General features: G+C 47.1%; 1 protein-coding gene across 1 annotated transcript in view; it reads left to right on the top strand.

Annotated features, from left to right (window-relative positions):
• The window catches only part of necab2 (N-terminal EF-hand calcium binding protein 2), a gene marked incomplete at its 5' end in the record, with an annotated part of 194,659 nt that overhangs the window by 61,956 nt on the left and 118,364 nt on the right, over nt 1-14,339 (top strand). The window contains 3 exons of the mRNA XM_083916290.1: nt 3,792-3,900; nt 12,859-12,884; nt 13,136-13,233. Coding sequence (XP_083772416.1) covers nt 3,792-3,900; nt 12,859-12,884; nt 13,136-13,233 — 233 coding nt within the window. The remainder of the gene's footprint in view (nt 1-3,791; nt 3,901-12,858; nt 12,885-13,135; nt 13,234-14,339) is intronic.

Below are 14,339 nucleotides of genomic sequence, written 5' to 3'. Positions count from 1 at the left end.
TTTGGTAACTGACTTGAATGGACATTACTATGAGAGGAGCTGGTACCGAGGCCAATGGGTATTCTCTTTCAAAACCCTCTTTTAATAGGTTCGGGTTCTCTTACTATGTTGTTGGTGCTTAATTTTATGTGTAGGGACTCTTCTCATGCTGCTGCAGAGATTTGCAAGTTATTTTCAGCAGTATTAGTGGTTAAAAAAGACGTTTTAATGCCTTCAGCGTGCTGCCGCAAGCCAATTAGGGTTAGCAGCGTTACATTACATTAATGACTGTTAGCGTCTGTTAGCGACTCTATGGGATTTCTCCGTTAATAGTTGGTACACGAAAAAAAAAATGTCTCGGTTCATTTGATGCATGTATTTGCCGAAACAGACCCTGGGATGATTTTGCGCCGGAATTTCACTTTAAGAGCAGTACATTTCAAACCCATTGTAAGTTCTTCTGTGTCTGTGGTTTCCCAGCTCTCTGCAGTGGTCCCATAGCTCAACATGCTGCATCCAGTCAGCCACACTCAAGGACAAACACACTTTGAGGGCAAGAGAATTAATATTTGATAACTAGCTCTGCATCATGTGGTGAAACAGACAGTAAGGCATACTCGCAAGTAGATACAGGATGGAGTCGAAGCCATGAATAGCTGCTCCCTTCTGCAATGTCACCACTCAGTATTGGATAGATTTAGATGGAGAATAAAAAAGCTGTTATAATTAATTAAGTCACATCGCACATGTGGTCACCCCGGGGTCCTACTGTATGTCCCAACTACCCTGTAAAAGTAGCCTCAGTTTAGGCAACTGCAGCTTCTTGGTTTAGGTCAGGAAAGGATTTGGTGCTATAAGTAGATTTTAATTAAAAAAATATTGTTTTCGGTGTAAGATGGGGCCACCGCAGCTTTACTCTTAGCCGTGTTGGAAGTACAGTACATTGTGTGCTGCAGGAACATCCAATATTATTGTTGTTCTTGCACAATGAGAAACAGAGGTACAGGAGGAATACATCTTCGATTTTTTTTTTTACAGATTAATCATAAAAGGGTCTTTAATGGCTGAGTACAGCTGTATATCCCTCTAACAGGGAAAGATGTAAAGAAGTTTCTGAGGAACACATCCTGAAATTCTTGTTTTTGTTGCCCTGTAGTGTTTTAAATTCTCACCCTGCTGCAGTGAGGAAGAAGTGTACTCGAATATACTTCTACGTGACATCATCACTGTTGGGTCTGGACATAGGTATAACAGTGAACTGTCAACCAATTAAAACAGTAAACCCTTTTTTCAGCCTGGTGTTAACCTCTTAATGAGCTGACGGCCTGACAGGGCGCCCGGCTGACTTTACAGGCTGTAGCCTTAGATTTGAAGACTGAAGATGTTGGTATCACTTGAAACTAGACCACCTAAGGAATCCATTGGTATTATCCTGTTAGCTCTTTGCCTCTGACCTCAAGGTATCTGGATGAAAAGAGGTTCTATAGGTACCCATGATTCCCATCTTTACAGACATGCCAACTTTATGCAGACCCATGCAATTTTGGGGAAAACAATTTCTGCATACTAGGGTACCTAAACAGTCATGAATTTGGAATATAACCACAAACTAGAGACCTAGGGCATTCAGAGCATGGAGGGCATTCCTAAGTGTCTTGATAAAAGTGCTCAACATCCAATATTCATAAAATTAAATTGGTACAGAAATCTTGAATTTAAAAAAAAAAGGAATTTTGATGCCAAATTAAAGTATGGATTTCATCTATCTAACAAATGGTACCAGCGGTACTCAATCGATGGCCTATTTGTGGCCCCCCGATTTCTTCAGTATGTGTTTTGGTTTGGTCAACAGGTGTATATCAGGACTTGTCTCCATGCCAACGATACACAGACAGCCTGTTACTGGGTCACGCTGCAAGCACATTTTCAAGTTTCACGTCAGTTTTTGAAGCGGTTCGCATATTGCCACTTTGCCAGAGTAGGAGCATAGACTGCGCACGGGGGAAAAAAAGATTGCTTGAAAATGGCATGTTCCAAGTTCTCTGCCAAAAGAAAGGTGTTTTTTCATGACACTTTGATTCCTTAGATCTTGATATGTTTGTTTACCAAAGGACTCTATGGAGGTGCTTTTTTTTTTTTTAAACTCATTGTTAAACTGAACATTTGTTTGGATTTCAGCATGCTTGATTTTTAACTCCATCCTAATATATTTGTTTTGGCTGACATTTCTTGTTTTATTCAAATATTTATTTTAATTTTGTCAAAATGGAAATTACATTTTATTTAAGTTCATATTGTTGTTGTTGTTTTGAATAAAAAGGACATATTTTGAATATTACAGTACAGTATATCACATGTTGCCTGACCAACCTCAATAAACGGACCTTTGAGGTATTGAAAAACATCTTTGTGGCCCTTGAAGATTTGTATTTGAGTACCTCTGCTCTAAACTGTTAACATTTCATCAGGTGCCAAACCACAATGTTTATTACAGATTTATGACTAGAAGAACTGACACACAGTGCTAAGCTGCATCTCAAGTGAATTGTCAGGTTCTCAGCTTTCAGATGATGTTCACTTCTATGTGCTATCTACAGTTGACCTTATATCTCCCCTGAACATCCCCGTCCCCCAGAAAAAAAGGTGGTGGAATGTCATGAGGTTAAATAACATGAAGTAGGTATGGTATGCAGTTACCTTTGTTATAATGTACCAGAGAAACACATGATACACCTGAGGAAGAGTCTGTAGGTGGGCTCAGGAACACTGAGGACAAAACCATTGTCAATTACTACACTACATTTAAAAGTGCAAGTTAAAACTCTACCATGCAAAGTGAAATCCATATATCAACAACACCTAGAAACAGTGCCGGCTTCTCTAGGCCTGAGCTCATCTGAGATGGACTGAGGCAAAGTGGAAAAGTGTTCTGTGGTCTTAGTCCTCATTTCCAATAGTTTTTTGTGAATCATGGATGTCGTGTCCTCCAGGCCAAAGAGGAAAAGGACCATCCAGATTGTTATCAACGCAAAAGCCAGCATCTGTGATGTATGGGGGTGTGTTAGTGCGCATGGCATCATTCGTAACACACATCTGTGAAGGCACCATTAATGCTGAAAGGTACAAGCCATTAATGCTGGAAGGTACAAGCCATTGATGCTGAAAGGTACAAACCAAATATGCTGCTATCCCTGCTTGCTTCAGCAAGACAATGTCAAGCCGCATTCTGCAAGTGTTACAACAGTGTGGCTGTGAAAATGTGTCACACATTATGAAGCGGAAAATAGGCCTATGTGGACCCTAACACTACCCCTTAGCCCTGACCCTAACCATAACATCTAACCCTGACAAAAATTCAGATTTATATCAGCAGAGGCAGAGGCTTATGCGACCAGGGAACATAGGGATGACCCCGGTGACATTACGGTGGCTAAGAGGACTTCTGTTATACTGTCTATCTGGATCAAAAAGCTGCAATCAATCAATTCTGTGTTTTCCAATGACTGCGTTTATGTTTAAAGGCAGAAATTTAATTACAAGCAAGTACTCAATATGATATGAGATGAGAATGAAGATGCGTTTCCCTTAATGATATTGTCTAATATTGGCTAATACTTTGGTATGAAGAAATGTCTCTGATTGTGAAGATGCTTCCTACTACAAAAGATTTAACAGTTGCGTGTATATGTGTGTGTGTGTGTGTGTGTGTGTGTGTGTGTGTGTGTGTGTGTGTGTGTGTGTGTGTGTGTGTGTGTGTGTGTGTGTGTGTGTGTGTGTGTGTGTGTGTGTGTGTGTGTGTGTGTGTCCTGCAGATGATGGTAAGCTGTCTCTGGATGAGTTCCAGGCTTTCTTCTCCGATGGTACGCTGAACGAGGAAGAGCTGGAGAAGCTGTTTCACACCATCGACTCTGATAACACCAGGTCAGCACTACTATACCATTACTGAATGTGTGTGTGTTTCCCTACAGTATGTGAGATGGCTGTGTTGCTGCATGAAATAAATCTGCATACAGTACTTCTACATTTGTCTGTGTCTAGGTGTTTACGTGTTCACTCCAATGTGACTTTTGTCTTTGATCACATCTCACTATCAATTATGAAAAAGAGGCGAGATGTACACAGCTGCTTTCCTGCTGTACAGCCTCAGTATCACACTTTTCAATTATGTTTGTGTGTGTGTGTGTGTGTGTGTGTGTGTGTGTGTGTGTGTGTGTGTGTGTGTGTGTGTGTGTGTGTGTGTGTGTGTGTGTGTGTGTGTGTGTGTGTGTGTGTGTGTGTGTGTGTGTGTTTAGGTTAAATGTAATTCATCCTGCAAACAGAAAATGTCAGATTAAGATCTGAAAGCTCTTTTTATAGAGAACCTTTTGGATCAGAGCCTTTACATTAACTGACACTTTAAATCTTAAAGTGACAAAATGATAAATCTGACAGTGGGATGAGATAATGAAAGAAGAGTGAAAACTGAACTAAAGTCAATGTTACCTATTTCCCCGTCTTTCACCTTCTCTTTCTTGCTGTTTTTGTTTTGTTTTGTTTTTTCATTCATGATCCTGAATCATGGACATTAACCTCTCTACAGTGCGTCCACTGCTCCTCAGGACAGAGTTTCGATTGACTCTCATTAAATCAATCTATTGACCCTTTACAATCAGCCAATCAGCTGGCTGCAATCAGGAGAAGTGTGCTGACGCAGTAGGATCTGTGTAATCAAAAGACTGGCTCTGTTCATTTACACAACCTCAAAGACCTACGGGGCCTTGAAATAAAACGAAATGAAGCAGAACATAAGCTGACCTTTATCATTGTTGTAGAATTGAATTAGGTTCAATATATAAATCCTCCAGCAGGCTCAGCCATTAGTGGAGATTTTTTTTCTTTTTCAAATCAGTGCAGCAAGTAGACCATGCAACCGCAGGCATCTCTCTGATGTCAGCCATCTTGCCTCTTTCAGATGGTCACGCTGTATAAATCTTCTTCACTGCAGTGAATGCAGTCAGTGAGGTTTCTTCTCATTAGATTTAAGTAGACTTGGCAGTCACATGCCGGGCCTCAGCATTATCATGTGACAGCAGATAAGGTTATTGATTGGTCCGACTAAAAGGAGAAATGACAGCGTAAGGGTTTCCTGTTGGAGCAGGAAGTTGATGGATGGAGAGGAGGGACGGAGCAGGCACAGACTGAACCCTGTCCTGCCTCCAGTCATTTGTATATCTGTCTCTGTCACTCTTTGGCTTCCTCCCATCTCCGGCTTTTTTTCACCCTCATACTGTTTTCTGATGTTTCTGCCAAGCTCATCTCTTTTCCATCCTCCATCCTTCTTTATTAATGTGCCCATCACTCCCCTCTCACTCTCCCATCCTGTCTTCAGCCATTTCTGGCTTGAAATCCTCCCTTTCTGTTTTCACATAAAATATTTTAACCCTTCCCTTTTTTTTTCATGACAGCCCAGGCCTAAAGCAATATGTTTTTGGGTTGTCCGTGTAACAGGATAAAATGATGAAGTGATGACATTTTGTATCCCAAAGGTCAACTTCGCTGTGACATCGCAAGGTTTGATAACTCAGGAAGATGTGTGTGAAGCATCCATGTTTCACCAAACAAATTCCTTAAATTCCTTCAAAGTCTCCACTACATATATTATGCAAGTCTTCAAACCAGTCTTTGTATCATCTTAAAGATGTACTCTGTAAGATTTTCATCTATTTTATTGCCTTTTAAGTTAATATCTATGAAAAAGTGAGTGTGAGCCTCACTGCTCACAGGACAGACGGGAAATGAGGCAGAGACAGCGTTGTCGGTGGTTAACCGTTTATTCCAGGCTTTCCCCAAACATTACTCAACATAAAACAACTACACAAACGAGCAGCCGTCCCTCTGACGGCCGTGGTCGGGTGTCTGCTGCCTCTTCCAGGGTCGTCGCCGCTCGGGTCCTCTCACAGGACCCAGCCTACTGCAAGAGGCAGAACCAGGTTACAAACATGCTTATGTAGCTGACTGATTACCTGATTCTGTCCAGCTGTCTGATCACCGGCTGAGCCACTCCTCCCTCTCCTCCGGCAGTCGACACCTTAACCACACCCCACTGCCACATACCCCCACCGCCCGACTTAGGCCGGGATCCCACCGGCCGCAAGCCCACTCCCCCCCCCCTCCGCGGAGCGGGAGAGAAAGTCAGCCACGACCATGCGGTTACCCGGCCTATGGATCACCTTGAACCGGAAAGGCTGTAATGCCAGATACCAGCGAGTGATCCGCGCGTTGGCATCTTTCATGCGGTGGAGCCATTGGAGCGGGGCATGGTCCGACCAGAGGGTGAATGAGCGCCCCAGGAGGTAATAGCGGAGGGCCCCGACCGCCCACCGTATGGCGAGGCACTCCTTTTCCACCGTACTGTAGTTCACCTCCCGCTGAGCCAGCTTTCGGCTAATGTACAGTACGGGGCGGTCGATCCCCTCCACCTCCTGGGACAAAACGGCCCCCAGCCCACTGTTCGAGGCATCGGTCTGCAGGATGAAAGGGAGAGAAAAGTTAGGAGTGTACAAGAGTGGCTTCCCACAGAGGGCTCGCTTCACCCTCTCAAACGCCAGCTGACACGGCTCCGTCCACTGGACCGGATCTGAGGCACCCTTTCGGGTCAGGTCGGTGAGGGGGCTGGTCAGCTCTGAAAAGGCCGGAATGAACCTCCTATAGTAACCGGCCAGCCCCAGAAACCTCCTGACCTCTTTTTTTGTCTTGGGTGTTGGGCAGGCCGCAACTGCTGCGGTCTTTTGCACCTGTGGCCGCACCTGCCCGCCCCCCAAGTGGTACCCCAAATACCGTACCTCCCTCCGTCCAACCGCACACTTCTTCGGGTTGGCCGTGAGCCCCGCCTTCCTCAGAGACTCGAGCACTGCCCCCACCTGCTGCATATGCTGCTCCCAGGACTCACTATGAATGATTACATCATCCAAGTAGGCCGCAGCATATGCAGAGTGAGGCCGCAGTACCCGGTCCATGAGGCGCTGGAAAGTAGCTGGGGCCCCGAACAGCCCGAACGGAAGTGTGACAAACTGGTACAAACCGTACGGAGTGGAGAAGGCCGTCTTTTCCCTGGACTCCAGCGACAGGGGAATCTGCCAGTAGCCCTTGGTCAAATCCAGTGTCGTGAAAAAGCGAGCCGTGCCCAGCCGATCCAGGAGTTCGTCGACCCGGGGCATTGGATAGGCATCGAATTTGGACACCTCATTGACCCTGCGATAGTCCACACAGAACCGTATTGACCCATCAGACTTGCGAACCAGCACAATGGGGCAACACCAGTCACTGTTGGACTCTTCTATTACCCCCATCTCCAACATGGCCTGAAGCTCCGCCAGAACAATTTTCCTCTTGTGTTCTGGCAGCCGGTAGGGTCGTGAACGCACGGTCACCCCTGGGGGTGTTTCTATGTGGTGGTGTATGAGGCTTGTGCGTCCTGGCAGGGGCGAGAACACATCAGCAAAACGCTGCTGCAACGAGGCCACATCTGCTATTTGGCTCGGTGAGAGATGGTCATCAAAGGGGACCGGTGCTGAATAGTTTGATTTTGCCACCTCCGGCCCCAACTCATCTCTCTCGATCACCGTAGTAGCCAGAGAAACAGCAGTCACCTCCCTCCAGGCTTTAAGGAGGTTGAGGTGGTAAACTTGTGTCGCTCCGCCCCTGTCTGAACGCACAACCTCATAGTCAACATCCCCCACTCGCCGTGTGACCACAAAGGGCCCTTGCCACTTGGCGAGCAATTTGGAGCTAGATGATGGTAGCAATACAAGCACTTTATCTCCCGGTGAAAACTGTCTAAGTTTTGCCCCTCTGTTGTACAGACGCTGCTGACGTTCCTGGGCCTGGAGCAAATTCTCCCGTGATAACTGACCCAGTGAGTGGAGTTTTGCTCGCAGGTCCAGGACGTGCTGCACCTCGTTCTTGCTGGTGCTTGGACCTGCCTCCCAGTTTTCCTTGACCAGGTCCAAGACACCCCGTGGTTTTCGGCCGAACAGGAGTTCGAAGGGAGAAAATCCCGTGGAGGCCTGGGGAACCTCCCGCACTGCAAACAACAGAGGGTCCAACCATTTATCCCAATTACGGCTATCCTCGTGCACGAACTTACGAATCATGTTCTTTAGCGTTTTGTTAAACCGCTCCACCAGGCCGTCGGTCTGGGGATGGTACACACTAGTCCGGATTGAACGGATGCCCAGTAATTCGTATAGTTCGCGTAGTGTACGTGACATAAAGGATGTGCCCTGATCAGTCAGGATCTCTTTCGGGATCCCAACTCGGGAGATAACTTGAAACAGTGCCTGTGCAACACTCTTTGCAGAGATATTGCGCAGAGGCACCGCCTCGGGATATCGGGTTGCATAGTCCACTAGGACTAACACAAAGCGATATCCCCGTGCACTCCGGTCTAATGGCCCGATGAGGTCCATGGCAATTCTATCAAATGGGACCTCCATTAGTGGTAGTGGGCGCAACGGCGCTTTTGGGGTGGCCGGCGGATTGACTAACTGACATTCGCGGCATGATGCACACCACCGACTTACATCTGCGCGAATGCCCGGCCAATAAAATCGGGCCATGATCCGGTTCAGTGTTTTGTCATAGCCTAGGTGGCCCGCCATGGGGTTATGATGAGCCGCCTGGAAAATTGTTTCCCGACGGCTTTTGGGCACCAACAACTGGGTGAGTTCTTCGCCTGTCCGAGCGTCACGACTCGCTCTGTATAACCTGTCCCTAATGACAACAAAATATGGGTGAGTGAGTGCTGTGTTAGGGTGGACCTGGCAACCATCAATTTTCATCACTTGGTTAAAGGCATGACGGAGGGTCTCATCCCGAGACTGCTCAAGTGGAAAATCTTCCATGGGGGCTATCTGCAGGGCCCCCGGAGCCAGCCGTGCTGGCCCCGCCGGCCCCACGCCCCCCCCGACGGCGTCGGGATGCGGCACCCCCGTCTCACCACTAAGCACGGCACACCACCCGCATTTCCCTGACGTACGTGACCGCACCCTCATAGTTTCCCCCGCTGGGCTAGCAAACCCCGGCCAATTCGTGCCCAAGATTAGAGGGTGCGTGAGGCGAGTACTAACTCCAGCCCTAACTCTATGCTTTTTCCCTTTAAAAAGAATTTCTAGAGGCACCGCCGGATAATCGTGAATATCCCCATGCACACACCTCACCTTCACCCACGATGCCTCTAGCAAAGCCCCCGGTCGAACCAAGCGCTGGTGGATCATGGTCTGTTCACAACCAGAGTCCAGCAGAGCTTGGTGTGTACCCCCCTGTATACATACCGGTATACGGTACGTCCCTTCCGAACCGGGGGAGGGAGCTGGCGGTCCCGCAACCCGCACCACTTGTCCCACCTCCATGAGGGGGCACTCCGCCCGGAGATGGCCGGGCTGCCCACACCGCCAGCACCCCTGCCCTGGCGTCTGAGGAACCCCCCGGGGTGCCGGTCGATCAGACACGTAGGCTGGGCCCTGCGGAACAGAAGGCAGTGTGTTATTAGTGGACCAGAGCGGACCGGGCTCCGGGTGTGTGTGTGTGTGCGGGGCAGGATGCGGTGCAGCGGCCGCCGGGAATCTCCTCCTCGGGGCCGGGGTGGGACGGCCCGCAGGGATCGCCGCTGGCCTGGCCTCCTCCCTCATGTTCCGCCGGGGAAGGGAGAGATGGTCCTCCGCGAGGACGATCGCTGCCTCGATGGGGGGGGGACGATGGCACTGGACCCAGTTGGCGGTGGACGAGGGTAAGCCGGCGATAAACTGCTCCAGCGCCACCTGTCCAACGACGTCCTCGGCGGAGTGGGTCCCCGGCTGGAGCCAGCGCCTCGCTGCCTCGAGGAGCCGCTGCGCGAAGGCGAAGGGGCGGCCGGCTTCCTCAAAAGAGAGCCCCCTGAACCGCCGCCGGTGTCCCTCTGGCGTACTGCCCAGCCGGTCCAGGATGGCTCTCTTTAGGTGGGTAAAGTCGTGGCGAGAGGCCGCCGGCAGGCTGTGCGCGGCCAGCTGCGCCACGCCGGTAAGCAGGGGGAGAAGCCGGACCGCCCTCTCCTCCTCCGGCCACCCGCACGCCTCCGCCGTGCCCTCGAAGATGTCCAGGAACGCCTCCGGATCATCCTCTGCTGTCATCCGTTGAAGGGCAACAGGCGGAGGCCGGCCGCGACTGGGCTGGGTGGCCGGGCGCTGCAGCAGCTCCTGCAGGAGAGTACGATCTTCCCTCTGGGCCGCCACGATGTCGGCCAGGGCACGGGACTGCTGCTGCTGGAGAGTGGTAGTGCTCTCCTGCATCGCGGCGAGGTGCTGGAGGGCTAGCGACAGCGGGCTTTGGGCTTCCGTCATGTCCCTTTTCAGGTGCCAGATGTGAGCCTCACTGCTCACAGGACAGACGGGAAATGAGGCAGAGACAGCGTTGTCGGTGGTTAACCGTTTATTCCAGGCTTTCCCCAAACATTACTCAACATAAAACAACTACACAAACGAGCAGCCGTCCCTCTGACGGCCGTGGTCGGGTGTCTGCTGCCTCTTCCAGGGTCGTCGCCGCTCGGGTCCTCTCACAGGACCCAGCCTACTGCAAGAGGCAGAACCAGGTTACAAACATGCTTATGTAGCTGACTGATTACCTGATTCTGTCCAGCTGTCTGATCACCGGCTGAGCCACTCCTCCCTCTCCTCCGGCAGTCGACACCTTAACCACACCCCACTGCCACAGTGAGTTAAAACAATGATGATTGATCACATGACCCACTAATGAAAGCAGTTGTTGCGTTGTTGAGTATTACGGTATACGTGTCTGTGGAGACATTCCCGGACTAGATGTAAATAAGCCGCCATGTTAGTGACGAAGCTGACTTGGTTATGCCGCGTTCACTTGTAATTGGAAGTCAGGACCCTCATCTTCTGAGTAAGGCTTGTAGTAAGGACAGAGGAACATTAGGAAAATGTGTGTGTGTGTGTGTGAATTTAAGAGGGTAACATATAGGGGACGGGCTGGAAGTAAAGAGGTGAATGTGTTTCAATAAAGTTTATAAAAGAGAAAAAAAAACACAATTGTCAACACACATAGTGACCGTGAACCTGACAAGATGGAGGCTCTGAAAGAACAGGCTCGTCTGCAGTTACATCTTACTGCCAAAGAGGCCGCTAGAAACAACGTATCTCAAATCTTACGGAGTACAACTTTAAGTAACATTTAATAAAATGTCATAATTAAGGGGGAACTTCAAGGATCTAGTATTACACTTACATAAAGTTGAGAAAATTCTAACAGACAGAAAAAGAATGGTCAAAATTTGGTGCTTAGAGATTAGATTAGAGCCAAATGCAGAATTGAGTGAAGGTGACCTGTGTGAAGTAGTAACTAGAACTGACTTAATGTGTAAAATCTACGGAGGGACCCTGCAAAAAGCACAAATAATGCATAAAAACTATTGAATGTGAAAACCCTTAAATCCCTAAGTTATAATATTAAGAACTAATAAAACTTCCCCAACAATTCCCCCGTACTCTCTTTGTAAATCATAAATAAGTCATAGAGTGTGGTCTTTACCTACTCTGTAAAGTGTCCTGAGATAACTTTTGTTATGATTTGGCACTATAAATAAAATTTAATTGAGTTAAGTTGAATTGATGGATGATAAGTCTTATTGGTATCCCAATAGGTTCCTGTATCACTTTCAACAGTATTTCTTTTTTACTTCCATTGTGAAATGCAGCATCTGAATCATCTCCCATTTGCATAATGAAAATCTGCCACTTTTATTTATAACTATATACTATAATTTATAACTAAATGTTGGAACAGCTGCAACACAAACGCAAACACACTTTAAACTGCATCTCATTCGTAAACGGGAAGAAAACATTCATGTTGACTTGACTTGTAGTTGGTATTTTAAAGCCCATATGTCACAAAGCATTTAAGTTAAACAGCTGCTAAATTAAAATAAAATCAGACTGTCTAACAAGAAGCAATCAATCCAAACACAGCAGAGAGTCTGTGGCCTTTTGCTGATTCTAATTACTCAAATAGCAACGGAGACGTTATTTTCAAACCTCAGTTACTGATGCAACATTTACTGAACACTCATTTTTAATTGAAGATATTTTGCTGATTTGAATGCAGCTCTGCCTCATGGCAGTGTGTGCAGATGCACTGTTCGGCTTCTCTCGCTGGCTGCAGCACTCGGAGCATCTGAAGTTGACTGAGAGTCCACCAAATTGCGCAAAACGTGTCATTCCGTGCATTTTGGCAGACTTACGATGCTCTGCTCCACAGGGAACCGGACACACTGCCCACACTGCCAACACTGCCGTGACACAGTCACAGAGCTGGAGCAAAGTACATCCCTTTAAGATGAACAGAAGCACAGATGGGGTCTTTCCGCCTGTTCCGCCTCCACTGTCCCCAGTTCTCCCCAGTTCTCCCATCATCAGTGACAGCTCACATCCCTGTTTTTGGCTGGTTCCTCATCCTTCATTCATTCTCTCTTCTTCTTCTTCTTTCTGTCCATCCCTTCGTCTCCTCCCTTATTTTTGTCTTTTTCTCCTGGTAAGTCAACCAGGGAAACTCTTCTTTACGCCAGTGAAGAACTCACTGCCAAATGAGTCCCTGCACAGTGAACTGAGCATGAATGATGGCAGCGGATTGATTCAGACTCCTGTCAGAGAGTCTTGTTAGATCGCTCCCTGCCTGCCAAACTCCATATGTCCATGTGTGTGTGTGTGTGTGTGTTATTTAGAATGCATGCAAAAAGCCTATCCTCTGTTTCTGATCCTGTTCTTCTCCATCCTTTTCCTTCCTTCCTACTTTCCTTTCCTCCCTCCCCTTCTCTCCCTCTGCTGCTCCTCTGCTCTGCTGTGAAAGTAATGTTGACACTAAGGAACTCTGTGGTAAGTAGACTAGCCCTTTAAAACACACACGTACTCTTCCCTCTCGCTGCCCCCATTCCCTCTCTCTTTACGTGAATGCAATTATTTTCATTTAAAATATAAATTCAGACACTGCAAATCATTTAAAAAGTATTAGTATAAATGTGCCAATTTGCCTGTGTGTGTGTGTGTGTGTGTGTGTGTGTGTGTGTGTCTGTGCGTGTGTGTGTGTGTGTGTGTGTGTGTGTGTGTGTGTGTGTGTGTGTGTGCAGACTACTTTGCCAAGCACATGGGGGACTATGAGGGAGTTCTTGCCTCGCTGGAAACACTCAACCTTTCCATCCTCAAAGCCATGGACTTCACCAAAAAGGTAAGTGTGTGTACATGTGTGTGTGCACTTGTGAACAGTGGAAAGTCGAAAGTCGAAAGTCGCTTTTCATCCCCCTGTGAAGATCATGTTAATGTAATGCCTAAATGAAACACACATCACCTGTGTAACTATTATATGTAGGGCTGGGTATCGTTTGGGTTTTTTCCGATACCGGTGCTAAAACGATACTTTTAAAACGGCGCTGCTTCCTAAAAGGTGCCGATATTGATACTTTAAGAATAAAAAAAGGGCGATCAACGACAAATACCGTCTCCTGTAGATACCATTTGTTTAGGAACCGGTGCCGTGTAGGCATCATGTTTCGGTTCCCAACCCCAGTTATAGGTCTACGGAAATTGTAGGTGTGTTGCCAGAGGTTGGTCAGATCAGAAAATAAGGCCGCTGGATGGACCACATAAAATTTTATCAGGGCCCTGAAAATGCACCCACATGGGTCAGTCAAGTCAGGACACATGTTAAGCTCAGCTACATAAACTATCAACGTTAGCTTGTTACTAATGTTAGCTTTGTGAGAGGTTAACTTTTAGATTGCCGTTCATTACATTACATATTTTTGAAAAGTGTTTTCTTGCCGGTGCTGCCTCCATCTGCTGCTAACGCAGCTTAACCGGGAGAAAAACATGTTAATTATTAATGCAGCTAAAGGCAAGTTTACCTTACAGGTTGATTGTTGATTCCAAAACATTAATGTTTCTGCGTTATTAGCTTTAACATTTAACCTGCGTTTGAGAGGCTGGAGGATTTTTATTTATTTCACAGAAAGAGCTGCTGACATTAAACAGAGTGTCCTGAGACAGACAGCAGCACGGCTGACAACGTTTCTGACAAACAGAATGAGCAGCCAATACAAAATACATGACAATAATACAATAAAATATATCAAATAACAAGTGAAAACAGCAAATATATATGAAAATCTATCATGCAGAATATCTACAGCCAGGCGTGTCTGCCTCCAGGTTATTTCAAACTTCTTTCAAGTCCTCCAATGAGAGCAGGACCTGGAGTTTCAGGTGTGTCTGTAATTAGTTCAGGTAAAGGGAGCAGCAGACTTTCTTTATTTACACTTGATTAGAAAGTGTCAT

The sequence above is a fragment of the Echiichthys vipera genome (genome assembly GCF_963691815.1).
Source record: "Echiichthys vipera genome assembly, chromosome: 7".
Classification (NCBI taxonomy): domain Eukaryota; kingdom Metazoa; phylum Chordata; class Actinopteri; order Perciformes; family Trachinidae; genus Echiichthys; species Echiichthys vipera.
This window is presented reverse-complemented; position numbering and strand designations above follow the sequence as displayed.